This window comes from Phoxinus phoxinus (genome assembly GCF_949152265.1).
Source record: "Phoxinus phoxinus genome assembly, chromosome: 23".
NCBI lineage: Eukaryota > Metazoa > Chordata > Actinopteri > Cypriniformes > Leuciscidae > Phoxinus > Phoxinus phoxinus.
The window spans coordinates 18,879,050-18,906,209 of record NC_136898.1 but is presented as its reverse complement, the minus strand read 5'-3'; the positions used below and the strand labels follow the sequence as shown (position 1 = coordinate 18,906,209).

Sequence of the window (27,160 nt, the reverse complement as noted above, 5' to 3'; positions counted from 1 at the left end):
TATATTTTTCAAGCAGGGCAGATCAGGCGTCAACAAAGTTTGTCAGTTAAGTGGCCCGATACAGAGAAGCTCATGCTCTATTTGACTCCTGTAAAATCAGTGGTGAGAACTCGCCTGCCAATCTATCAGTGGGGCTATCGGCTGTTTTTTTTCTATCCCCCCTCTATTTCTGCGTAGTAACGACAACTTCTGTCTGAGAGGGCTTCCCCAGTGCTGAGAGAGGAAACCTGTGTTCTCCTCAGTGGCAATTCAGGTGGTGCCACAAGGGACGATTGAGGAAGAGGTTTTTCAGCTGTTACTTCCTCCTCCAAAAGAAAAGAGGGGTTTCTGCCCTATCTTAGACTTGCGGCAGTTGAACAAACACTTTTAAGATGTTATAAGTTGCTTGCAGTATGTCACCTGTTATGGCCTCTGCATTCTCGGGATTGGCTTTCATCGGTGGATTTGCACGATGCATATTGCCACAAAATCCACTCGGGGCACAACACATTTTTTTGAGGTCTCTGTCAAGGGAATTGCCTACAAGTTTTAAGTCCCTATATTGCCACGCATATCTGCAAGATGTGCAGAAACGGTGTTGGTACTACGGTGCCATCAGAGCGTAAGATGATTCTCCTATTTGGGCGGCCTGCTCATGGCTGCAGACAGCAGGGAACAAGCAGTGTTACAAATACATGCACTTATTTAAATTTATGAGCTCTCTGATTCCAGATTAATCTCAAAAAGGGGCTGTTGTATCTCGGTATGGAGATCGATTCAGAGCAGAACAGAGGGCAGAGGATTTTCGTGGCTGTATGGCTCAGTTTTGGCTGGGGAGACAAGTGCGTTTTCTTCTTACAGAATTGAGACTGCAGGGGCTCATGGCCTCGATAGCAGTTGCACGGGTGGGTTCTCCTCTTTGTGCGTGGCTTTCGGGACTTGGCGCTTGGTAGCTTGCTGTATGGCACACAACATTTAAGCATAGGTATGTTGATAGTGCCGTTGTGTGTTCAGGCCCTGATCCCTGGGACACCAAAATCTGTTGACAGAAGGAATTACCCTGGGCAGCGTTATGTCCTGTGTAGTAGTGACGACAAATGCTTAACAACACAGACTAGAAACTCTGTAAGAGGAGAGTGGTCGACAGCCCTGTAAGATGATTATTATGTCAGATACATAAATTTTTTGGAGTAGTTCTCCTGATGCTGAAACACTATATAAGTATATAAGCAGGCAAGGGGGTATCCCTCTCTTTCTCTCCTACCGTTGGAACGGACGCTCTTACTATGGGGCAGACCTGCAGTCTCCCCTGGAGTGGCGTGTGCACCCTTGATGTGGATCTTCTTGCATCTACAGAAAACATGCACTGTTTTCTTGATTATGGAGAGGAGTGCCCCTGATGGATGCCCTGTCACATGTATAGCCCACGACTCTGTACACTGATTTTGATAGCGTCTTGCTGACTAGCGAAGACATGGTGCATGAGCATCATGACGTTGCTGTTAAGGACACCACAGTGTCTTTCCCTATGCAGGGACTTGCTCCCAGGCAGGAGTATGAGACTGTGTACGCAAGTACGCAGCATGAGTACGCAGCTGTATGAGATTCTGCACCCTCGGCCGGAACGGTGGTATCTAGGGGTCTACCTGTTGAGCGAGGGAAAATCTAATTGTAGCAACAATACAGAAGCATTGCATTTTGAAGTGCGTTGCATTGCTTTGAAGTAGCGTGTATTTGAAGCTTGTTGCGGGCGAAGATCTGAATCGACGTATCAGTGCCCAATTGAGGGGATACTGTGTTCTTTTCTGAAGGAAAGTCACTCCCATTCCATGCTGGAAGTTTAATGGATGGCAGTTTCGGCTTGTCATGAGGGCATTAATGGTGCTGCACCAAACATTTACCTGCTTGCCTTTCGATTCCTTAAAGCCATGGGTATTAATTTTCCGCTCCATCTCGCGCACAGTCGAGATTGCGAGCTTTTCAAAGTATACTTTTTTGGCCGCGTGGGTGGAAAGATGCTTTCGGCATGTGTACTATCTAGTGGATTTTGTTTTTTAAATGCTTTAGTTTTCAAGCGCTCCCTCTCTCCTATAGCTGGTGATTGTTGAGCACACTGGCGCCGTTGTTCTGCGACTGCCGACGCATCATCCAAGTGGATGCTGGTGGTGGTGGTTGAGGAGAGACCCCTTACATGATTGTAAAGCGCTTGGGGTGTGTGGTAGTACATAGCAAACACGCTATAGAAATACCTCATTCATGTCACTCGCACATGCGCTGTTGTACACGCACCCTCCGCGCGTCACAAAAATTGGGCTGCACATGGACGGTGTGTGGAGACATCCGCGAACTCTCCTGATAATTACGTCACAAGGACGGTGCGTGGACCGTCATGGAACTTCCTCGTTCCACTCCATCTTTCACACAGTTGAGAGTGTGAGCTTTTCAATGTACACTTCTTCGGCCATAAGTGCAGAAAGACGCATTCGGCACTTGCACTTGCTAGTGGACTTTGTTCCCAAACTATCAAGTCATACATGCACTGTATGCCATGGTCACGTGGATGGTGCGCGGAGTGAGGAGTCTGCGTTTTAGGCTCGTTACAAAATGTAATGGCGCCGTCATGACCTGATGATAGGCCTGGAGGTTGTGTGTGAACCTCCGTTTGAGCCTGAATGTAAAGATGCTGCCCTGTCGTAGGTACTGGCATCAGCGAAGCACATTGGTGAACTTTATGGGCTGTTGATGCCCATAATGCCTTTTATATCCAATTTGTGTTTGGTGGTGTTGCGTCTGAACGCGGCGTCTAAAGTGATGTCGGGAGTGTGATCACGTTCAAGCTGCCTGCCCTGTAAAATCTCAGACTCAAGAGGAAGACAGGAGACTTTCTTCAGGCCCGCTCGCCTGACCAGTCTTTTGTCATCTTTTCCAACTCGGCCAGTGGGAAGCCACTATCTTAACTGACATCTTTCACATTGGATTGTAGAAAAGCTATGTCTATAGCATATAAGGTTCCACCTGGAGGTGTGTGTGTCCACTCTACAAGGGAATGGAAATGTCATGGGCGTGGTTTAAGATTTTAGTGCGGATGCCAGCTGACTAGATGTCACTGCGGCGATGGTAGCTCAGTCCGTGGTCACCGCTGTTTTGTTTTTTTAACCAGGGGCTGTCTTTCGTCATGTGGCATTGGCCTTTCAGCCGTGAATAAAGGTGTCTACAGCAGAAGCTGCAAGAGTGTGATATCCTACAGTCATGTGTTGTACCTTGTTTCCCTCCTAGGAACAGTATTTATACTGTATGCATAACTCAACATTTATAGGATACTTGCCGAGACGGGCATTTGGATATAATTTTTCGTGTATGTGTTCGTAAGCACAAATAGACTTGGAAGAGAGCGGAATTCGGTGTTCGTGTTCTGTCTGTGCTCCTCTGTGTGGGCACACAGAAAACAGCGCGCAAGTTCCGAATTTAGGTCTCTTTCGCATCGTCTTGTGCTCGAATTATTTAAAATCGCTTGAATGTTTAAACTGACAGGACCTAAAACACGTGCAAATTATAAACTTTCACTCCATGATGGTTAAAGATACAATATGTATTTATTTTTTCGCCGCTAGGGGTCGCTAACTTCTTACAAAAACAAAGGCGTAGGTTGATGACGCAAAATTTCCTGCGGAATTATGGAACTTGTGGAACTTAGTGATTTAGGGATATTTTATTACAAAATTCGTACATATTGTACTTTTAAACTTTGCAATTAATCACTTGCGTTTCAATAAGCTACGATCCCTGCCATACTTGACATCGCACATCCTACAATCAGAACTACAGTATGACTTGAGAAGACTTAATAATATGGTTTGCTTTTATGAACTTTTATGGTGTTTTTTCTCCTCTTTTTGTAGCATTTGTCCCCATTTACCCTCATGATTTGAAAAAGAACAGCATGAATCTTCTTTTGTCGTCCACGGATCATACAGGTTCAAAACATCATTGGGGTGAGTAAATAAATACCATGGTTTGAAATTCTGGGTGAACTATTCCTTTCAGTCTCACACTACTGTATATAGGATGATGCCGTGGCCTAGTGGTTTGCGCACATGTGCCAACTTGTTGAGCTATGGTGCACATGTACGAAATTTAAGTTTTAATCCGGCTTGCAACATTTGCTGTTCTTCTGCCCTTTCTTTGTAATCTCTATCAATAAAAGAGGCAATAAAACAGCTCTTTCTTGCATATCTTCAGCTGACGTGTGATATAGTATGCTGTAAACATGAGCATCTGTTTTGGAGTGTTTTGATAGCTTTTACCGAGGAGAGAGTTCTATGTAATATGTCCGTTGTTTGTCCTATACAACAACTAGATTAAATGGAAGAATTGTCTCCTGAGCTGTGAACGAGCAAACTCTTGAGTAATAAAATGAGTTTCTTCTTGGTACGGCTGTCCAAATTTGAGCTAAACTATGTAAACGAGATTGGAAGATTTTTCATTCTATAAAAATTCAGCCGTTTTCTAGCGACTGGCTCACATCATTCCCTCATCCAACTGTTTTACCAGCTTCTCTCTTCCATCCCAGCAGAGTCCAAAGATCATCCACTGTTTGCTTTCTGCCTGTCCCCGGACACGCTACACTGTACAATCCCTCCGTCTTCTTCAAGCATAACCGCAGTTGTCCAATCATTAACCCTTTCCATAGGAAACAACTGCAGCCGGTGGCTCCGCCCAGCCGTGAAAACCTCTTCCTGATGACAGGTTACACCCTCAACTTTCACCTGTACTCTAAGTAGGGGACTCGTTTGCAGTTGCATTATGGGAACTGTAGTGAGGTGCTGCGTGTCCTTTTCCACGCATGTTTATGCGGAGGTGGTTTACTCTGAAACGCTGCTGTTTCTCTAGGGATCTTGGATGGCAAACGTGTGACTCAGGTATGACACCCCTTTAGCTGGAGCAGCTTCATCATTTAATAGATGTTTAGGGAGTTTTTGAGAGAGTGTGTTGATCTTGTACGATTTTCCTTTTTAAGGAGGAAGGTTTTTCACTCTGAAAGTGAAAAGTCTACAGTAAGTTACTTATTTACAGTGGCTAAAGGCACTTGCAGTGCAGTGTGCTTAGTTTAAAAATAATAGTGAACATTATAACGAGTATTAATATGCGTGTCAGTATAGAAATAGATTTGTTAAAAGTGAAGAGATAAGGTGGTGAGTTTTAAGCAGTCATTAAGGGTGTGTGATTTTCCTTGTTGACTCTTGAATATAGATGGTGAAGGGTCGAGTGTTTTCCTGCTGTCGAGGGGAAACCGGTCTCTAGACCAACGCCATTTACCGCCAACATTAGTTATGGTCATTGAACTGTTCCTTGTCAATGTGGCAAAATCGAGTCACTCTAATAGAATATAACAATTATAGATTGCTATGGAACAATCCAGTTAATTAGTTAACCATAAGTAACCTTACCATAAAATCATATTTAAAAAGACAATACATGTGATTTAATGAAAAGTAACAAATAGTTTGATGATACACACACGTATAATATATATAGTGTGTGTGTTGGAGTGCTTTGTGCCATCACATTTGTTTTATTTACATTGTTTTTGTTATTATGTGGATTGGAGTGTTTTGTGCTACGTTTTTAGTGCATTTATTGTAATTCACACGTAACACTGTGTTCTTCATTGTAGTAATTTTACATGGCTGCTAAAAAGGCCTTTTTGAACTTCTCTATGTAATAACGTAGTCTTCTAATGTGTCATTATGGTGCTAATTATATTTCAAAATATTAAGCAAATGATTTTAGCTTAAGTCTGTTTATTACCATATCATAAATCATACAGTCTCGCAATACCCTTCTATAATGCCAGGAAACATTAACACTTTTTATGTTCTAGCAACCACAGCTTCAAGTTTTTAATAACAAGTTTAACATTTATAATAATAATAATAATTGAATAATTGGGAACTTTATATTGCAGTGTCATTATTTTCTAATTTTATAGCGTTTAATTTGATGATATGCATTAGACAAATTATTTTTGAGAACTTCTATTTGAAATCACTGATGTTATGTTAAACTTATTTTGCTTGGAAATAAATTATTTAAATTTAAACGGTCAACCATTTTTGATACTAAGTCTTTACAGCAATTCTTTCCATGGGCGTTGGCAATGTGTTGACTTTTGAGCGATCATAATAATATTAGATTAGATAAAGAGTGAGATGAAGTGAGTTTGGTCTAATGTTCAGGGTTGTGAGTGAGTGACCGGATACAACACTTTTTACTAGTTTCACATTGGCCAGTTTCATTTTTATTTCATACAGTATAGCCTTTTTCATACAGTATTTTCAGTCTTAGTTTTTGACATGTAGACAAAGGTATGATAGTCTAGAGGCATCTAATAGTGATTACAAAAAAATGTGGGGTTGTTACAACCCATGTTTGGGTAAAATATGGAAAAACTCAACCATTGGGTTTAAGAATTAGTTTAAAAAAATGTAAACCAACGGTTTGGTTTGTCCATATTTTATCCAACCTTGTGTTGAAACAACCCAGCATTTTAGAGTGTTATTTAAGATCAAGCTGAATGTGTCTGTGTTATATGAACAAATGCTTACCTCTATGAACATGGCTGACAGGGACATAATCTATGAGATCAGGAAGCGACAGTACATGTGTGTGGAGGCCTATATGTGTAAATACATGTTCCTGTCATCAATAACCTGCGCTGATAAGAAGAGAGCTGTAAAATACACTGAACTTTCTGCCAGTTTATCATTAACCACAGACACTAACAGAAAGATCATAATGCATTACGATGAGACTATCCAACCTGCAGTTTGATTTTAAATAGGTTTTGTTGGATGAGCTGTTACTTAAACTGACCACAATTCAGCTTCAGATGAGTGAACATGCATTTTTACAGAAACCCTCTACAGACTGTTATAGAACAAACACATAAATATGGTCACATGGTATTTATTCATTTTCAGGTGATTTTTCTTTTTTGTTTACTTAAATGAGGGCAATTTTTTCTTTTAACATAAAATTGTAATGTATTAATGAAATACTTCAATTTAATAAATTATTTGAGTAAAATGTAGTTATAATGTCCTGCATCCCATGACACTACATAGACAAGACACAACTTTTATGTTTAGTAATATATTAGTAAATGTTGACAAAAAAAACATTAACCAAGATTTATAAATGCTTCAGAATTATTTTTAATTGTTCAAAATCCATCAAAATCCAAGATCATGACACAGTAGATCATAGTACAATAAACATAACTCTATGCATTAGATACAACTGACCGGCCCCTATGGTACATGCCAGATTATACAGCTCTTTATTCTATACTAGAAGATTTTGAAGCAATTGATGTTTCTAGTTTTGTAGTTTTCATCATGTTTAATGTTTTTAAGAACTATTTATTATTATTATTTTTAATGTGTTTTCATGGTTTGGTTTCTCTTTATCAGCGTGATGATTTGATCATAGAAACATGGGCTCCCTGCTGTCTGCGTGTGGAATTAATGCGAAGAAAAAGGAAGTAGAAGGTATATCACTCATAACTACACTGCATGTACCGTTTGAAACTTGAAATAAAACTACTTTATAGTTTCTTTTCCCAATGTTCAATGTTATTTATGTTTTTTTTTGTTTTGTACTTACCTCAGAGGAGAGGCATTTGCGAGCTAATGACAGGGAATCCAACCTGTCGTTTCAGTATGCGGTGAGTAATATATTCACTTTTTTTAAGTGCCCCCATTATTCTATTTTAAAGGTTCTTTTTTAAAAGATTTTTGTTGCTTTTTTTAATGTTTACATGGATCTTACATTTTCTCATAATATAGATGGCAGAATCACCTATTTTCTTACATGCACTGTCTGAAAGTGTTCAATAAAGGATTCAGTTTCTCTAAAACCCTCCTGTCCAACAGCCTGCTCTGCTCTGATTGGTCTGATGGCCCAGTCTGTTGTGATTGGTCTGCTCTGCTCTGATTGGTCTGATGGCCCAGTCTGTTGTGATTGGTCTGCTCAGCTCTGATTGGTCAGCTGACCCAGTCTGTTGTGATTGGTCTACTCTGCTCTCATTGGTCAGATAGCCCAGTCTGTTGTGATTGGTCTACTCTGCTCTGATTTGTTAGATGTCCCAGTCTGTTGTGATTGGTCTGCTCAGCTCTGATTGGTCTGATGGCTCAGTCTGTTGTGATTGGTCTACTCTACTCTGATTGGTCAGATAGCCCAGTCTGTTGTGATTGGTCTACTCAGCTCTGATTGGTCTGATGGCCCAGTCTGTTGTGATTGGTCTACCACTTACCACGCGTGTGGAAACCGAACTCAGCACTTGATACATAGTGATATGAACAATAATGATGGTGTCGGTTTTACCGTATCAGTTTGAGCCAGATTCCTCATCTTTTGGAAGTGCATCAAAGTGGATTTGAATTTTCGCAGCACAGAAAACAGTGTCTTTTCAACATGTCAATAACAGGAACCACAATCTTTCAGTCTCAGCTACAACTACAAAGTTTGAGGGTCAAAGTAGACATTGTCCGCAGGCAGCCAATGAAGACCATAGGGTGGATTTATGCAAATGTGTTACAAACCTACACAACATGAACACGCAGCCAATGAGAACACCCATAAACCACGTGTTCATACAAAACATGACAACATGAAAGCATGAATCATGAATGCTAACACGACATGAAAGCACGTGGCCGATGTAAACGAACCGCGTGCTACACAGAACACAGAACAACACGCTCACACGACAGAATACAAAAACGCGGAGCATGAATGTAATGCTCCATGTAATGAATGCAACATGTAACAAGGCATACAGACAAGAGAGCGCACGGGCCGAGAGCGCTCGAACCCGCGCGCCCACACAAAGACATGACAAAACAGTGTCAGAGCTCTGTCACAAAACCAAGAAATAGACAGAAGTGACAGAACCCTGACACTTACATTTGAGCAGGAAGTAAGTCTGGGATTACGGATTGCAGTTCAGAATAAGTTCTTTCCTTTAGGAGACACGTATCTGCACTTTGATCTTCGAAATGTTGCAGACCTTTTACATTCACAAATAGCTATTACACTGCATGAAAAGTAATATCCGAAATATATAATATATAATATCCGCATAATATCCCGAGCACTTTAAAAATATATATATTTGAAGTATATCGTGAGCATTTCTTATGTGTATCCTTACAGAACAATGCCATCAAGACCTCCAAGTACAACGTCTTCACTTTCCTCCCTCTCAATCTGTTTGAGCAGTTTCAGAGACTGGCCAATGCCTACTTCGTCTTTCTTCTCCTCTTACAGGTAACCAGATTACCTCAGTATTATCTTCAAATTTTGCTCTGGAATTACAAAAGTATCTTTTTTTTTAAATAAGAGGAATATAAAATGAGAGGAATTTTAACATACTTGACCGTGTTTGTGTTGGACAGCTGATTCCTCAAATCTCGTCTCTGTCCTGGTTCACCACTGTAGTTCCTCTGCTGCTGGTGCTGTCTATAACTCTAGCCAAAGATCTCTCTGACGACATTGTGAGTCTACTTCCTGTCCATGTCCAATACTGACAATAATGGGACTCTCCGCTCATATTTGTCTTTCTGTTGCCTTGTGTTTTATGTTCACTCTACAACACAGACCAGACACAAGAACGACAATCATGTGAACAACAGAAAAGTGGACGTGCTTATTGATGGAGAGTAAGTGTTCAACCTCTGTGTATACGTTACTTTTATCTTTTTATTTCAAAAAGTATTTTCCAAAATGAATTTGGTGGTGAATAAAACGTCATATTCTCAAACAGGTTGAAAAGTGAAAAATGGATGAATGTTCAAGTGGGCGACATTATCAAGCTGGAAAACAATCAGTTTGTCACAGTAAGTTTATAGTATTGATATTAAAAGCTACTTTCATTAAACGCTTTTTTTTCTTTTCTTTTTTGAGAAATTATGGTTAACAACTAGCTGGTGGGTGATATAGCCAGAACAGTGTTGTTATTGTTAACTAAAACTTAAAAAAAATAGTTTTCATGGAAATACATCTGAAACAAAATCAAATATGAATATTAGATGAAAAGTTTAAAACTTAAGAAACTAAAACAAAATTTGGAAATGTTGCTTTGGCAGCTACGTAACCAGTTGAAGTATTAAAAGGACTAAAATACTATAAATAATGACTAAAGCACATAACAAAATTACTAAAATTTTAATTAAAGCTGAAAGTATAAAAATTAAAGCAAAAATATTAATAAATACTATAATAGTATATAAATAATACTAAAATAACACTGTGCCAGAACTCTTCTCCAAAGAACTCAAAAAAAAAAATTATGATAATTAATAATAATATAATATAATATAATATAATATACCTAACTATTGGAAAAAGAACTATACAACTATACAGCACCTGCTGCACTATTTCAATCACTAAAAACAGCGAGACGTCATTCTAAAACACAACATGAGTAACACATAAACCTTAATGTACCGGTACTAAAACCGTGAAGGTAAAAGTCATTACATCTTTGTAAGCAATTTAATAAAGTAACTTGCCTGTTTTTCCTGTGCTCTAGGCTGATCTGTTGTTGCTCTCTAGTAGTGAACCTCTCAACCTCGTCTACATCGAGACAGCTGAGCTGGACGGGTCAGTAGCCCAGCATGTGCATGTAAACATGGACTTCATCTGTAATAACTGTGTACCGGAGCCATCATCTGTCTCTCTTCCCCTGTCTTTCACAGAGAGACGAACCTGAAGGTGAAACAAGCTCTGACAATCACAGGAGACCTGGGCAATGACATCCAGAGACTCGCAGCATTCAATGGTGAGTGACACTTATACAGTAACTGCATGATATCAGGTTGCTAGGTGTTGCTAAGTGCTTTCTAAGGTGTTCTGAGTGTTTGCTAGGACATTGTTAAAGTTGAATTGTACAAAAACATGTCTACTGTCTAGAATCACATTTATGTTTATAAATTCAGGCCTCAAATTTTGTATTCAGCCTAACTTACTATATATAGACTGAACGTGTCTCTGTTTGGTGTCCGCATACTAAATATATAATGCTGTATGTCTCAGGTGAGATGCGCTGTGAGCCTCCAAACAACCGTCTGGATAAGTTCACAGGAACTCTGACGGTGGGAGGAGAGACGTTTTCCGTGGATAATGAGAGGATTCTGCTCAGAGGATGTACTCTGAGAAACACAGAGTGGTGCTTCGGCCTGGTGGTGTTTGGAGGTGCGGAATCATACTGAAAATGGACGTATTATGCTTATATTAAAAGAGCCCGTTTACTAAACAGGGCAAATTAGAGTGAAACCGCAATCCCATAAATGTGCCAATGGGATTGGAAAGTTCTGCAGGTGATTTTCTGACAATGTGCATATTAAAGAACACAGATGCCGCCGCTCATTTCCATTATGACTAACGTAATCTACCAAGAGTAACCAACCATAACTTATTTCTCTGGCATGCAAAATTAATGTTCTCCCTTCTATCACACTCTATCTGTTCTCTGTCACGCCTCCTCCTACAGGAACTATCATAGCATGCATGAATATTTTGCCAATTCGCCATTATTACATATTCGGGGGTCTTTAGCAACCCGGATCTATATCTAACACGGATGGATCTATACCTGTAGCTATAATATAAATGTTCTTTTACATTTAAAAATGTTTTTTCTTGTTATGTTGTTTATAATGAATTGATTGAGGAATACTAAGAAGGTTGATGTCTAACTTTAAAAAATGAATGAGGAGGAGTGTAGTGAATGACGTCCCGGGTCACTAAAGACCCGAGGCATACATTTAAGGGTTGAGTTTTTTGAGGTGTTAAATAATGCGCAAAATACCCAGCAAATTGACTACTGCAAACCTAAATTACATTATTTATTTAAATCCTCCTATGAATTTTGCGTCTGAAAAGGAAACTCCTACATATCCAGTACGGTCAGCCACATGTCTGAGCCTTTTCATTGCTAATTTTTCACTGTGTATCTTTAGTAAATACTGACTAGTTTTTAAACCCCAAAACCGGGTTTGCTCTGGAGCAAGCTGTTAATAAATCCGGCCCAAAGTTTCTCAGATTATAATACAGTTTAACGGCTCTGTTCAAATCTGGTTAGGTCCTGACACAAAGCTCATGCAGAACTCTGGCAAATCCATCTTCAAGAGAACCAGCATTGATCATCTCATGAATTTCCTGGTGATATTTGTGAGTAGATTCATGTAAATGTCTTTAGAAATATTGTTGGTTTATGTTTGTGAGTGATGTTTCATTTCAAATATTGTTCATTTGTTTGTTAGATTTTTGGTTTTCTGGCCTTCATGTGCACCATTTTGTCTATTGGGAATGCCATTTGGGAATACCAGGAAGGGAATTCCTTCATTGCCTTCCTCCCCAGGGCTGATGGGGCGAATGCATCTCTCTCAGCATTTCTCACCTTCTGGTCCTACGTCATCATCCTCAACACTGTAGTGCCCATTTCTCTCTATGTCAGGTCAGAACTTAACTTATATTTAATTAACTTATATTGAAAAAAAAAACTATCTCATTATTTGCATGCATTTTACATATTTTCAATACAAGTAGAACTTGAAACATCCGCAAATGTCCTCTACTTTAAAACAAAATAAGTTATGATGCAAAATGAAGATATATTTAATGAACAAGTACATCAATAAATTCTGAAATTCATGTAAATCTTTTAGTTAAACCTTTCATGATTATGCTGATATAATTTGTAATGAAAGACAATTGTATGAAATGATAAAAATGCTGGTCAAACATTATATTTGGTGACCTTAACTACTATGCTTAACGATTTTATGCAATATACGTATTATTGCATGTCTATACATGTTTAGTATGTGCATTATACGTACATTTAAAGTACTTGCATTTAGTTATGTGTAGTATCATTTGTAACTCTAACCCCTATAGTAGTTAAGGTCACCTAATATAAAGTGTGACCAAAATACTATTGATCTTTTTTGCCTGTCAATAGTGTCGAGATCCTTCGTCTAGGGAACAGCTATTTCATTGATTGGGATCGTAAGATGTATTATGTCAAGAGTGACACACCAGCCCAGGCCAGGACGACCACTCTCAATGAGGAGCTGGGTCAGATCAAATATATCTTCTCTGATAAGACGGGAACCTTGACCCAGAACATCATGACCTTTAACATGTGCTCCATCAATGGAAAATCATATGGTAAGAGCTCAAAGAGTTGTCATACTGCATGTAACAATTTCAACTACACAGTTTACAGTAATTCACCTGTTTTTACATTCCTCAGGTGAAGTTGTGGACTTTGCAGGGCAGAGGGTTGAAGTCACTGAGGTTAGTGGTTACAAAATTGACAATATCTATTTCTCATAAATATATACTTGAGTAAAAACTGATTCTAGTGACTCCCCTAAGAATAAGAACAAATCTATTTTCCTTACTAATCCTTTACCTTTTTCTTCCTCATTTATAGAAGACAGAGAAGGTTGATTTCTCCTGGAACTCTCTTGCCGACCCGAAGTTCTTTTTCCATGACCATAAGCTGGTGGAAGCGGTGAAGTTGGGCTCTCCAGAGGTCCGGTCCTTCTTCCGTCTGCTGGCGCTCTGCCACACTGTCATGCCTGAGGAAAAAACAGAAGGTGAGTGCCATCTAGTGCATGTTCTACAACACTATTAGCTATTCAAAATGGATTCTCACATGTTTATACACACATTGCATTTATTTTTAATGTAGTGTTTTAAATATACAGGAGTTGGACAAACTGAAACATCTGGTTTTAGACCACAATCATTTATTAGTATGGTGTAAAGTCTCCATTTGTGGCCAATGCAGCATCAATTCATCTTGGGAATGACAGATAAGTCCTTACCAGTGGCCAGAGGGATTTTGAACCATTCATCTTCCACAGCAGTGGCCAGGTCACTATGTGATGCTGTTGGAGGAAAACGTTTTCTGAGTTGTTTCTCCAAAATTCTCCAAAGTGGCTCAAAAATATTTAGATCTGGTGACTGTGCAGGTCATGGGAGATGTTCAACTTAATTTTTTATGTTCATCAAACCATTTTGTCACAAGTCTTGCTGTGAGTATTGATGCATTATCATGCTGATAGATGGCACCTCCTTCAGAGTACAATGCTTGAATTAGGTGCACATGGTTCAACAGAATGGTTAGGTAGGTCTTGGCAGTGTCATGTCCATCAAGCACAGTTGGGAATGCCATGATATTGCAGCCCAAACCATCACTGATCCATCCCGTGTGTGGTTTAGTGGGGTTTAATAATGCATTGAGTTTGTGTTTAGTGATGCATAGAGTTTGATTGTGCTGAGAGCATTCTGTTATGCCTGCCGAATGTATGCGTTCATTTACTTGGGTCTGAAAGGGGAGTGTTGGAAGTATAAAGTTACGATAAGTTGATGCTACTCTCTGTGTCAGTGTGATCCTTACCAAGCACAACATTTGGCGATGAGGATGGCTGATATCGCACTACCACCTCCTGCTCCTTTCCTCGCTTTACCTGGTGAGCCTCCGATTCCCTGGACTCACTGGTTACAGTCCTTCGAGACTTTCATCTTGGCAGTGGGGCTGACTGACGTGAGCACAGCCCGCAAAAAGGCGCTGTTACTGCATTGCTTGGGAGCCGAGGGTCAGCGTATGCTGGGAACGCTCGAGTCAGGCACCACAAGCGATTATGACACAGCCGTGGAACTACTGACCGCACACTTTGCAGTCCCACAGAGTGCGCTCTTGTGCCGTTTTCTGTTCTGCCAAAGACACCACCTGGTGAGTCAGTGCAACAGTATGTAGCCAACTTATGTGGATTGGCCAGCACATGCAAGTTCGGTGCTTTGCAGGACGAAATTATTCGCAACCAGTTAATTGAACATACCAACAACGCAAAAGTATGTGAATCTCTGCTATTAGAACCGGATGATTTATCACTATCCCAAGCAATCATGATTGCATTACAAATAGAGAGTGCAGCTGCATGTGCGTCGGCGCTGACTAAATGACAAACAATCACAGACTACCCAGCCCCCTCCCCCATGCCCCCATCAACATTACAGCCCAGCCAGAACGACACATTGGCGGCAGCAGACTCCTCTGCAGTTATGCTACTGAGACGACCACAGCGGTCTCGGCCACGCCCACAAGCACTAGCGTCACGGCCCTGTGATAACTGTGGATCTTCATCTCATCCGTCTAGAGCACAGAACTGCCCAGCCCAACGTGGCCAAACGTGTCGCAACTGTGGCAAACGCAACTATTTTGCTTCAGTCTGCCGCTCGGCTCCAGCCGAGTCACCCACTATCATTCACAATGTCTACTCTGGACCAGTCTCATTTAAAGCATGCTCAGTGCGCCTAAATGATGTGTGTATCCCACTGCTTTTGGACACTGGTGCCAGTGTGTCTCTCTTGAACATCCACACATACAGGGGGGGGTTTTTTTCAGAGCGCTGCCACTTTCACCACCCTCTGCTTCACTCTGTGGCTATGGCGACTCAAAGATTGACCTAGTGGGTTCCTGCAAGTGACTGTTGGGTATGGCAAACAAGTTGGTACCCAGCTTTACCTTCCATGTTGCCCGTCGCAGGGCCAATCTGATGGGTCTGGATTTGTTCTCGGCTCTAGGATTCTCCCTAGAGGACACAAATGGAGTCGTGATTCTTACAGTCTCCACGCCTTGGCAGCATAAATGGCCGTCCCTGTTTGAAGGCTTGGGTTGCCTCACTGCTTTTGCCCACCAACCTCTCCTGAACCCCGCCATTTAAACCAGTCATTCACGCCGTTAAACTTCGCCGCATTCCTCGGGCTTTCTGTGATGGTGTCTCAGCTGAACTTAAGCAGCTGCTGGACGCTGGCATTATCGAACCAGTGGATGCATTGCCGTGGGTCTCAAACCTGGTGGTAGCTCAGAAGTAATCAGGGGCCCTACGGCTGTTTGTCGATCTGCGAGCAGGGAATAAGGCAGTGATCCTGGACAGGTTCCCACTGCCTAGCTCGGAAGAGCTCACTGCTCAGTTCCATGGCTCAACAGTGTTCTCTAAACTGGATCTCAGACAGGGCTACCTACAAGTGCCTCTCCATCCCAGAATTCGTGACCCATGCAGGTGTGTTTCGTTACACGCTCATGCCGTTTGGACTTAGCTCCGCCCCCAGCTGTTTAAAAAAATTAAACGGGTTATGATCACAGACATGCTCTGAGGTGGCACGTGCGCTCAAGGTGCAGCTCCCTACAGCTCCAGTGTTGGCTAACTTCGATATCTCTAGCCCCACCTTGGTGACCTGCGTTGCGTCGGCTACAGCCATTGGAGCAGTGCTGCCACAGACTCAGTGGGGCGTGGAGAAGCCCATCGCCTTTGCATCTCAATCAGACGGAGCACCGGTACTCGGTGGGGGAACATGAAGCATTAGCCTGCATCTGGGCCTGCGAGAGGTGGCACTTGTATCTCTATGGCCACGCCTTCATCCTGAGGACAGATCACCAGGCCCTGACTACACTGCTTTCTATGTCTGGAACAGGCCACAGACCACTGCGGCTACACCGCTGGTCCTGCGATGGGTTGGGCAGTTGCTGTCCTGGTCACAGATGAGCCAGCGAGACGTGAACAAACAATTTGTCATCTTTTGAACTCTGATATGTCTCCCATTATGTTGTATGGATTGCAATATTTTATGTACAGCTGTGCTATTTCTCTACTAATTCACACTCTGCTCTTACTGAAGGAATGTAAAATCAGTGAAAATTGGCCACCAGGCCGTGCATATACCTGTACAGTATAGGCGTGAAACCTCCACATCAGTGTTTGTTTCATTGTCCAACCCCTGTATTATCTGTATTAGTGTAGTAACAATTTATGAATGCATCTGACAATGAATATTGTATGCACCAATTATGAAAATTAATAATCAAATATAATCATTATAATAACAAAATGTATAGTACATTTCTAAAGAAACAATTATTGAATTTCATATCCATCCACCCACATTCAGTGGACTGACCTCTGAACTCTCTCTTTCTCCACAGGAGAGCTATTTTACCAGGCTCAGTCTCCAGATGAGGGGGCTCTGGTCACCGCAGCAAGGAATTTTGGCTTCGTGTTTCGTTCTCGTACCCCAGAGACCATCTCTGTGGTGGAGATGGGAGTGCCCACCACCTACGAGCTACTGGCAGTGCTGGACTTCAACAACGTCCGCAAGAGGATGTCTGTTATAGGTGAGACTTGAGAGATTTGGAGGTACAGCAAAACATTCTGAATCTCCAGTACAATATCGTCTAGTATATGTGTTTCTTCAGTTCGTAATCCAGAGGGCAAGCTGACACTGTACTGTAAGGGAGCCGACACAATTATCTATGAGAGGCTGCATCCATCGTCCTCCAAACTCATGGAAGTCACCACAGAACACCTTAACGTGAGTTACATTTGTGTTTCCATGAGACTGTGTTGAGTGCTCAAATATGAGTTGCTCATATTTGACTAACACAATCCCAGGAATATGCTGGAGAGGGTCTGAGGACACTGGCGTTGGCCTATAAGGACTTAGATGAAGACAAGTTTGAGGAATGGAGAGAGCGACATCATGAGGCCAGCACGTCAATGGATGACCGCGAGGAAAAACTGGATGCTATTTATGAAGAGATCGAGAAGGATTTGCTGGTAAAATCACCATCACACATAATGCTAAACAATGCTAGGTTGTTTGCTTCTCTAGATGTCCCTCCTTCGATGTAAGCCAATGGGATTTCTCTTATTTCTGAGTATTTATTCTTACGTGAAGTGTGTTTATATGTGCGTTCAGCTCCTTGGTGCTTCTGCAGTTGAGGATAAACTTCAAGATGGAGTGCCTCAGACCATTGAGCAACTCGCCAAAGCTGACATAAAAATCTGGGTGCTGACAGGAGACAAACAAGGTGAGTTAACTTATTAATTTACACAAATATAGCTTTTAATAATGCCCTTTTAAACTTCTCAGAAGACCAGCTTATGCCACGCTGGTTTGGTGCTGGTCTAGTTGGTGTTTCCTTCCGCTCATTATGCAAACTATTGCTGTGTCCCACAGAGACGGCTGAGAACATTGGTTACGCTTGTAATATGCTCCGAGAGGAAATGAAAGAGATCTTCATCGTGGCTGCCAGCACAGCAGAGGAAGTGCGAGAGGAGCTTGTGTGAGTTTCACCGCTCTATCTCTAAACCAGGGGTGTCCAATTCTGCTCCTGGCGGGCCACTGTCCTGCAGAGTTCAGCTCCAACCCCAATTAAACACACCTGAAGCAGTTAATCAAGCTCTTACTAATAATACTAGAAACTTCCAGGCATGTGTGTTGAGGCAAGTTGGAGATAAACTCTGCAGGACATTGGCCCTCCATGACCGGGTTTGGACACCCCTGCTCTAAACCATTTTAAATGGATCACATTTGAAATTGAGTGATCCACACTCTATGTTCAGGAATGCTAGGAAAAAGATGTCACCAGATTCAGGGGATGAGCCACCCATTGAGAAGAGCAGATTTCCGGGTAAAAAATCTCAGGTGGTTGAAGACGAGAAGGTTGATGGGGAGTACGGACTGGTAATTAACGGCCACAGTCTGGTAAGAGAAATCTAACCAACATTCCTCATAAATTCAATAAAACACAACAGCTGATTAGCAGAAAACTGTTTTAATCCTTGTGTTTCCCAATATTCTGTGCCCAGGCATTTGCTCTGCAGAAGGACATGGAGTTGGAGCTCTTGAGGACCGCATGTATGTGCCAAGCGGTCATCTGTTGCAGGGTTACCCCTCTTCAGAAAGCTCAAGTGGTGGAACTTGTCAAGAAGCACAAGCAAGCTGTGACTCTAGCTATTGGAGATGGAGCCAATGATGTCAGCATGATCAAAAGTAAGTGTTTCTCACTAAGGGCCCTATTTTAACCTTCTGAAAAGCAAGTATCAAATGCGAAACGCAAGTAACTTTGTGGGCGGATCCCGGCGCTGTCGCTATTATACCGGCGGGTTAAATGCCTCTTGCGCTCGACGCAAATCTAAAAGGGGTTGGTCTGAAGTAGCTTCATTATTCATAGGTGTGGTTTGGGCGTAATGTGAAATAAACCAATCAGAGCGTCCTCTCACATTCCCTTTAAGAGCAGGCGCGCTTGTTCCAACACGGATTGCTATTATAACGGCGGATTTGCCAGGTGCACGCCAGGAGCGGTTCACAGCCGAGGAGACCGACGTTCACATCAGGGCTGTAAAACACAGAGAAGTGACATTGGGGATGATGGGAGAAACCCACCCAAATTAGTTTTGGTTAAACAGGCGTATAATTTGGGTAAATGTGTAATCTAGATTTTTTTTTTTTTTTTTTTTTTAGATAGATTTTTTTTCACATCCTCACGGACACAACAATGATTTCCCTCATGAGTTAATATTTTTCCTTGTAATAATGTTTGATTTGCAAAAATGAAAACTGCTGTGTCTGTTTATATTAGAGAATCAAAGTGTATGCGCGTTGTTCACACGCTACATTATGGCCAAGCACGCGCCCTTAAAATACCATATGACTAACGCGCAACGCGCCACTGTCTTTAGACCATAGACTGTAAAAAAATATGGACGTAGTGTCCGTGACGTCACCCGTAGGTTTCTGAAGAGCATTTTTGAAGCCTAAAGTGGGCGGAGCCGGCCGTCGCCATCTTGGCCTCGCGTCACCGCTCGTCACTCCCGGATAACAGAATATGGGCAAAGAGGCGGAGCTGAGGAGCCTGGCTATCTGAAACCACGCCCACCTAGCGCGACGTTATGGAGTTAGCAGGCTTGGGAGCTAGTGCTATATGCTACTCACAGTACCAAGTCTGCGACTGCACAGGGGCTCGCGCTAAAGTGACACTGACAGTTGATGATTAAAATCTGAATGGCAATTAAAAGGTCCTGTTTTTGCCCTTCGAAATATTGTAATAGTTAAAAGACATAGCTACAAGTGAGACTGTGTATCGCGATTCTGTGCAGCTAAGTTATTCTGCTTGTTGAAAATGTATTATGCAGTAACTTTACAATATTAGGCTACTCTGAGAGTGTGTGTGACCGTGATTATGTGCATACATGTCAGTCACTCTTTATTACAGTCTATGGTCCGTCAGCGCGGCATCGCTCGTCAAGTCCGTAGAGAGCTTTATTATTCAGTCCATTTTAAATTCTGATTTTGGCCGCATCTCAATTCTCAAATGGGTCAAAACATAGATATATTACCTGTGAAGTTCAAGTAAATGCGCTAGAAATACGCGCTCATTCAAGGATGTGCATTTATTGCATGAACGGAGAAACACAGACACCCGCAGGATTTCATCTGACGGTACATAAGCATGTTATAATCTGTCCAGAGCAACGGCACCGCAGAACGAGTGTAGCCTTTATATCTATAGACGTTTTTAAATCTGAAAACTCCAAAAAGCAACGAAATTGTCAGACATCACATCCATTAGTGCATGTTCACAGAGGAGAACAACTGGAATACAGCGCTGGTTCTCTCGAACGATACTCGACGAAAAACGGCGGAATCCAAAGCCGTGGGCGAGGTAATGGGTGTATTAAATTATATGAAATAATCCCGAATAAAAGCACAAACACGGCAGAGATGGCAAATTCAGCAGCTGGAATTTGCTGAAGTGAAGTGACTGCTAACCGGCTAGCATTTACATCAGCGGGAATCCACCTGTCACTCAAAAGTGGACACACCCTTAATTTTGCAGAACTTTAAATATTAATCAACTACACGGGCGAGTTATAAAAAAATGCACCCCCCTCACAGTTGTTATGAAGGGCAAAGTTAGCTTTATAGACCAAAGCCACAGAGAGAACCAGGCTGTAAACATGTTTTGTTCTGCTGTAAAGTTGGGCATTTTAACATGCGGGAGATACAGATTTGACTCCCTTCTGCAGCCAGCCTCAAGCGGCCAGTCGATGAATTGCCGTTTAATTCACTTCCGTGTTGGTTTCAAGAGAGAGACAGGGAGGTTGCCGCTTGCTTTAGACTGGGTTTTTCCTGGTCAATGGCGGAATTGCTTTCTAAAAATGCAAAATAGCACTAGTGAACTTTTGCGCCGGAACACGCCTCCTCTTTTCACAGAACCGCCCCCGCGAGCGCAAGTTCATTCCCTAATTTACCGACGTGCGTCTGTGGAGGGAAAAGTCCGCTGTGCGCGGGTGCAAAATAGGAATGATACATGCGCCGGTGTACAAAGTCAATTGCGCTGGGTGCAAGATGGGGCCCAAAGAGTGTGAAAGACACAGAAAGTGATCTGGCAAGAGTAAGATTATATGCACTCATAAGAAACAATGGGTCAGTGACAAACGTTACAACATAAATAGTATATGTATACTATAAACCTAAGACTAGTATGCTAAAATTGCTTACCAACCTCTTCTGTTTAAAAACATTTGCAATCTTTCAACTCCTCATGACCTCAATAGGTGCCCATATTGGCGTTGGCATTAGTGGTCAGGAGGGCATGCAGGCGGTTCTCTCCAGTGACTTCTCCTTCGCCCAGTTCCGTTACCTCCAGCGCCTCCTGTTGGTACACGGCCGCTGGTCCTATCTGCGCATGTGTAAGTTCCTGCGCTACTTCTTCTACAAGAACTTCACTTTCACATTCGTTCACTTCTGGTACGGCTTCTTCTGCGGCTTCTCTGCACAGGTGAGATGGAAATCTTTCAAATGATATCACATGAATTTGGTTGTACTACAGTTAGTGATACAGTAGATGATGTGTGGTCACTTTGAGATTATTGACATAACGGTGTCGAAATGTACGCTCTTCCTACCATTCATTCCAAAATCTACCGATTTTTTGTGAATATTGAGTTTAATTTCAGTTCAGCAATTCTGTGTACAATATTTGACAACTTTAAATTATAATGTATACTGTACAGTCCAAGTGAAATGCTTATTTTAAAATGTTTTCTAATTAAATACATTAAATTATATTAACATTTATTTTTAAAATGCATTTATTGTATAACAATAATTCAAATAATTATAAATGATACATTATAATATTACATGTGTATAAAATTATACATAAAATAATTATGTATATTGTATTAAATAATTTCTTATAATACAAAATTTTTTAAAATGTCATTATCAGCAAAACAATTTGAGTGAAAGTGTGAATTGAACAATTAATTCCATGAATTTTAGAATATTTTAGCATACATTGTATTTTCTGTGTGTGTTATTCTCTTTCCGTAGACTGTGTATGATGAGTGGTTCATTACGCTCTACAACCTGGTGTATACGGCTTTACCTGTGATTGGACTCAGTCTCTTTGATCAAGTATGTCATCATCATACAGTATATCAATATACCCCTGGATTAGCATGTTACATTGAAAGTAAATTCACTCATGAACATGTGTGCAGGACGTAAATGACCGCTGGAGTTTCCAGTACCCCCAGCTGTATGCTCCGGGACAGCTGAACCAGTATTTCAGTAAGATGGCCTTCGCGAGGATCCTGCTGCACAGCTGCTACAGCTCACTCATCCTCTTCTTCGTCCCCTGGGCCGCCATGTGCGACACGGTCAGAGATGATGGCAAAGAAATCGCAGATTATCAGTCCTTCGCCCTGCTGGCGCAGACCTGCCTGCTTATTGCCGTCAGTGTGCAGGTAAATTCTCATTCAACACTATACAAAAAAAATATTAAAACAGTTATTAACGCATATTCATGTCTTATACTCCAAAGTTTGATCGATGAAAAAATTAATCGTTGCACATTTTAGCAATGCATTGCATCACTTATTTCATATTGGACACATACTGTATGTAACCCCAAAATTATTTGCTAATTTTTGGGAATGTAACAATTACTTTTTGTGAAATGTTTTAATAAAAAAAAATATTTTTATAGTATTTCATAATTTTTTTAGTGTGGCTTGAGCATCCAAATAGTTTTACGGTCACTGTACAGTATAGACTACCATTCAAAAGTTTGGGGTCGATTTTAGATGTTTTTGAAAGAGTTCTCTATTGCTCAACAATGCTGCATTTATTTATATTTGAATCAAAAATACAATAAAAAAAATGTTGCAATATTGTTGCAATTTAAAAAAACTTTTCCATTTTAATATATTTTAAAATGTCATTTATTCCTGTGATCAAAGCTGAATTTTCAGCATCATTCAGTGTTCAGTGTCACATGATTCAGAAATCACTCTAATATGCTGACTTGCTGCTCAAGAAACATTTCTGATTATTATCATCACTGTTGAACACAGTTGTGCTGCTTAATATTTTTGTGGAAACTGACCATGATACATTTTTCTTTGAAGAGTAGAAAGTTCAAAGGTGCATTTTGTGAAATAGAAATGTTTTGTAACATTGTAAACATCTTTACTGTTACTTTAAATCAATTTAATGCATCCTTGCTAAATAAAAGTTTAAATTCCCTTAACTTACTGACCCCAAATGTAGAATGGTCGTGTACATGTTCTCATAAACACCATGTTTATGTGTGTTTAAGCTGGGTTTGGAAACGTACTATTGGACAGCAGTGAACCAGTTCTTCCTGTGGGGCAGTCTGTCAGTGTATTTTGCCGTCACCTTCACCATGTACAGCAACGGCATGTACTTGATCTTCACGTCTTTTGTTCCTTTCATTGGTGAGTGTCCCTCGCTCTTAAACGCATCTGCTTATCCTGTTGTTTGTGTGTGTTTTAAACGGCTCCAAATGACTCAATCTTTCTCAGGCACTGCAAGAAACTCCCTGAACCAGCCGAACGTGTGGCTGACCATCTTTCTGACCACCATATTGTGCTCGCTGCCTGTGGTGGCAAAACGGTTCCTCTTCATCCAACTCAAGCCCACTATCAATGACAAGGTGGGTGATTCAACCAGTTCCTTCAGTGATACAATTTACTTCAGTTATACAATTTATCTTTGTTGTACTCGATACCATAGTGCGAGACCATGTTTTCATGGACTCTGAAACGATTGGCGGTTCGCAAAGACCCTCTCTCTTAAGTTATTGTTGCTACTGTACGTCCGACAAGCCATGGCTCTCTCACGCCACACATCATGTTCTCACGCAGTGAAATATCGATTTATCGTGTTTTTGCGCACAAAAAGTATTCTCGTCGCTTGATAAACTTATGGTTGAGCCACTGTAGTCACTTATCGATCAATAGGTATCGATATTGTGGCCATGCAGTGAAAACGTTGAGTGGCTAGTAACCACATTGGCTGGTGAGCAAAAAAAGTAAATGTCAAGCCCGGATGTTTAAAATTTAAAGTAGTTCTGTTCTAAAAGCTCATTCATACTCTCTCAGGCAATGCGCCAGTACTCAGGACCGGATGACAATGTGAGATCTTGAGTAGAACGCATGTGTAGAGTGAGTCAGAGCTGTGGGATGCAGTGGCACGGCGGCTTCACGCTGAGGCGTAATGTCAAGGTTATTTCTGGAATCCACAATCAGTCGGGTCATAATCTCATGAGCGGGAATCATTCATTTTTTCCTCCTTCCTGCTTTTTCTTCTTACTAATGATATTCTTTCCTTTCCACTCTCTGTTCTATTTTCTTCGTATTTCTGTCTTCCGCTCTACAGGTGCGACATAAAGTCAGACAGGCCGAAGCTGTCCCTGCGCCGCTGCCTCGCAAATTCCCCCGGAGACGAATCAGCACACGGCGATCTGGTTATGCTTTCTCTCATGCCCGTGGTTATGGAGACCTTGTCACCTCTGGACGCTTCCTGCGTATCCCAGTTAAGACCAGACCGGCTCTTTTCTCCCACAGCCAGACACCGGTGGCTGAAAGCATACCCCAGACGTATCGAACCATATTCGAGGAGACTCAGAGCCCATAAAGGCCTTTTCTATTGTATATTTACTTGTGAGGACTTACCGTCAAGCTTCGGCAAGTTTTAATATTGCATACTAAAGGAGTATTTGGAGAAGTATTCTTGGCAGGGCTTAAAAATATGGAATAAGTGAGATGAAGTGAAGCTTTGAATAAGTAAGATGCTGTTTTTAGCTGCGATTAGTTGCTGAAAATCATGTCATAAAACTTGCACTTACAACAACACTTAGAAACACTTCAAAATCACCTATATGGTTCCTATTGAGACCAGAGGACAGAAGAATATATATTATAATACATTTTTAGGACATTCAAACTTTGTTATCTTGCTGTTAGTCTGTCCGCACATAAAAAGGCCTAGAGATTATTGAAAAATAGCTTCACACAAGCAGATTTCAAGTGCTATAATTATGTATGACAATTTTGTAGATGTTTTGTATTTTTAATATTAATATTTGAAAATGTCTCCAAAATGTATTGATTTGACATTCTACTTTATCATGTTTTATACAAAGATGCAAATGTGCCTTGATTAGTGATATACAATAAACTTTAAGAAAATACTTTTGAATTTTTATTGTATTATTTGTCTTAGTGATTGTTTTATTTACCAAAATCTATTTTATTAGTATATTGTAGTAATAAATGCACAGTACTGAGATCAATGCAGTTATGGAACAAAACATTTTAAGCAATTTATTCAAATTCATTGATCATTCTACTTGAGTGTAAGTAAAAGTGACATGTGAAGGCCAAGTATGGTAACCAATACTCTGAATTTGTCCTCTGCATTTAAGCCATCCAAGTTAGTGCACACACATTAGGAGTAGTGAGTAGTGCACACACACATACACACACACACACACACGTGTGCATGCATGTAATTACAGCTGTAATGTCTGTAATGACATCTATAATTACACTATTGACCTCTTCCTTACACCTTAACCCATCCTTACGCCTACTCATGTCACCAAACCCATCCTAACCTTACCAGTATCCCACGTTTTGCAGTACAACATGAACAAAATAAGTACATTGTACCCATCTTTTTTTTCATAAGTACATTGTGGTTAAAGACACCTAATAATTAACCAATAACAAAATAAATAACAAACATAAAATAGCTGTTCTTTATATTTTCTTATACAAAGAAATTGTCTCTTTTGGAAACTGCATTTGTAAGAACACTTCGTAAGGCTTGTCCTTACTAACAATGTTTTGAGCTTTCTTCCAAGTATGCTCAAAGACTGACAAACATTGAGATTTGATTGAGCCCAGTACTGCGATTATCATCATGTTGCGTTCATGTCCACATCTACACAAAATGACTAGAAGACTTCCCCTGGAAAAACAAGGCTCTTTTTGTCTTTTTCTGCTTGAGTGCACCGGATGAGCTTGATGAAAATATACAGGAGGTTTGAGTGACAGGCCACTTGTCCTAATGAAGCTCTGAATGATGTGTGCTCATCAACCTATGCAACTCATTATATTTACTGTACAGTTAGTTATAATACTATTAAAATGCTATTTAGAGTACGAAACGGAAACAGTGGCATAAAAAATATTTTTGAGGCATCTTATAGTTATACTGATTTAGGTCAGTAGATTAACAGAAAAGCCAGTAAGCTTTTTGATATATAATCTGATGAGCTTGTTGTTGTTTACCATGTGTATGGTGGATACAAATAAGAGCTTTTCTCCAATGGGTTTTTGAACTGAGAGACAGAGGCATTCATGCGAAGGGATTTAGCCACCTTTTCCATCAGTGCCTACACCAGATGTTTGTGAGATTATCCATATCCATGCGTCATCAAAGGCAAGTCTCTCAACTCATTAGTGACGTGGGGTGGATGAGGACAACCAGAAGGAGATGATTATTGTGGCAGACAATTTTTTCTGTAACTTACCTCAAAGATAAGTATAATTCTGAACAGCTCCTTCATGTAATAGTAAAAGATTGGTTCACACAAAATTGATGTTTTAAGATTCATAAATAACTCCTGTCGCATCAGTTAACGGCTCAATGGATGGGAAGATTATCAATAAATGATGACTTGTTCTTCAATTTGGAAGAGTCTTAAGAACCACTTTTAAAATGCTTCTGTGTCTTTTTTTGAGGCTCCAGTCGCCATTGTAATTGCATGGAAAAGAGCAACCAGCACAGTCTTCAAAACAACAGTTCCACGGTAGAAAGAAAGTGGTTTGGAATAAATTGAAGGTGACTAAATTATGACAGAATTTCCTTTCTAGGCGACTATTCCTTTAAGCCTCTCGAAAGAAATGGCGTTACGACCATCATATTTTCTATGTGA

General features: G+C 40.8%; 1 protein-coding gene across 1 annotated transcript; it reads left to right on the top strand.

Moving 5' to 3' along the window:
* The first annotated feature begins 4,791 nt into the window (after nt 1–4,791).
* Nucleotides 4,792–25,399, top strand: atp8b5b (ATPase phospholipid transporting 8B5b). The gene is made up of 28 exons (XM_079599332.1): nt 4,792–4,898; nt 7,452–7,529; nt 7,650–7,705; nt 9,196–9,309; nt 9,438–9,536; nt 9,640–9,701; nt 9,806–9,878; nt 10,577–10,647; nt 10,743–10,825; nt 11,080–11,238; nt 12,128–12,216; nt 12,309–12,502; nt 13,010–13,218; nt 13,304–13,347; nt 13,487–13,652; nt 17,045–17,233; nt 17,315–17,430; nt 17,511–17,675; nt 17,818–17,929; nt 18,079–18,184; nt 18,465–18,606; nt 18,711–18,894; nt 21,462–21,685; nt 22,243–22,326; nt 22,413–22,658; nt 23,513–23,651; nt 23,739–23,869; nt 24,595–25,399. Exons 2-28 carry the CDS (start codon nt 7,475–7,477, stop codon nt 24,850–24,852), a joined length of 3,570 nt encoding a protein of 1,189 aa, XP_079455458.1. The 5' UTR covers nt 4,792–4,898; nt 7,452–7,474; the 3' UTR covers nt 24,853–25,399.
* Nucleotides 25,400–27,160: the final 1,761 nt, after the last annotated feature.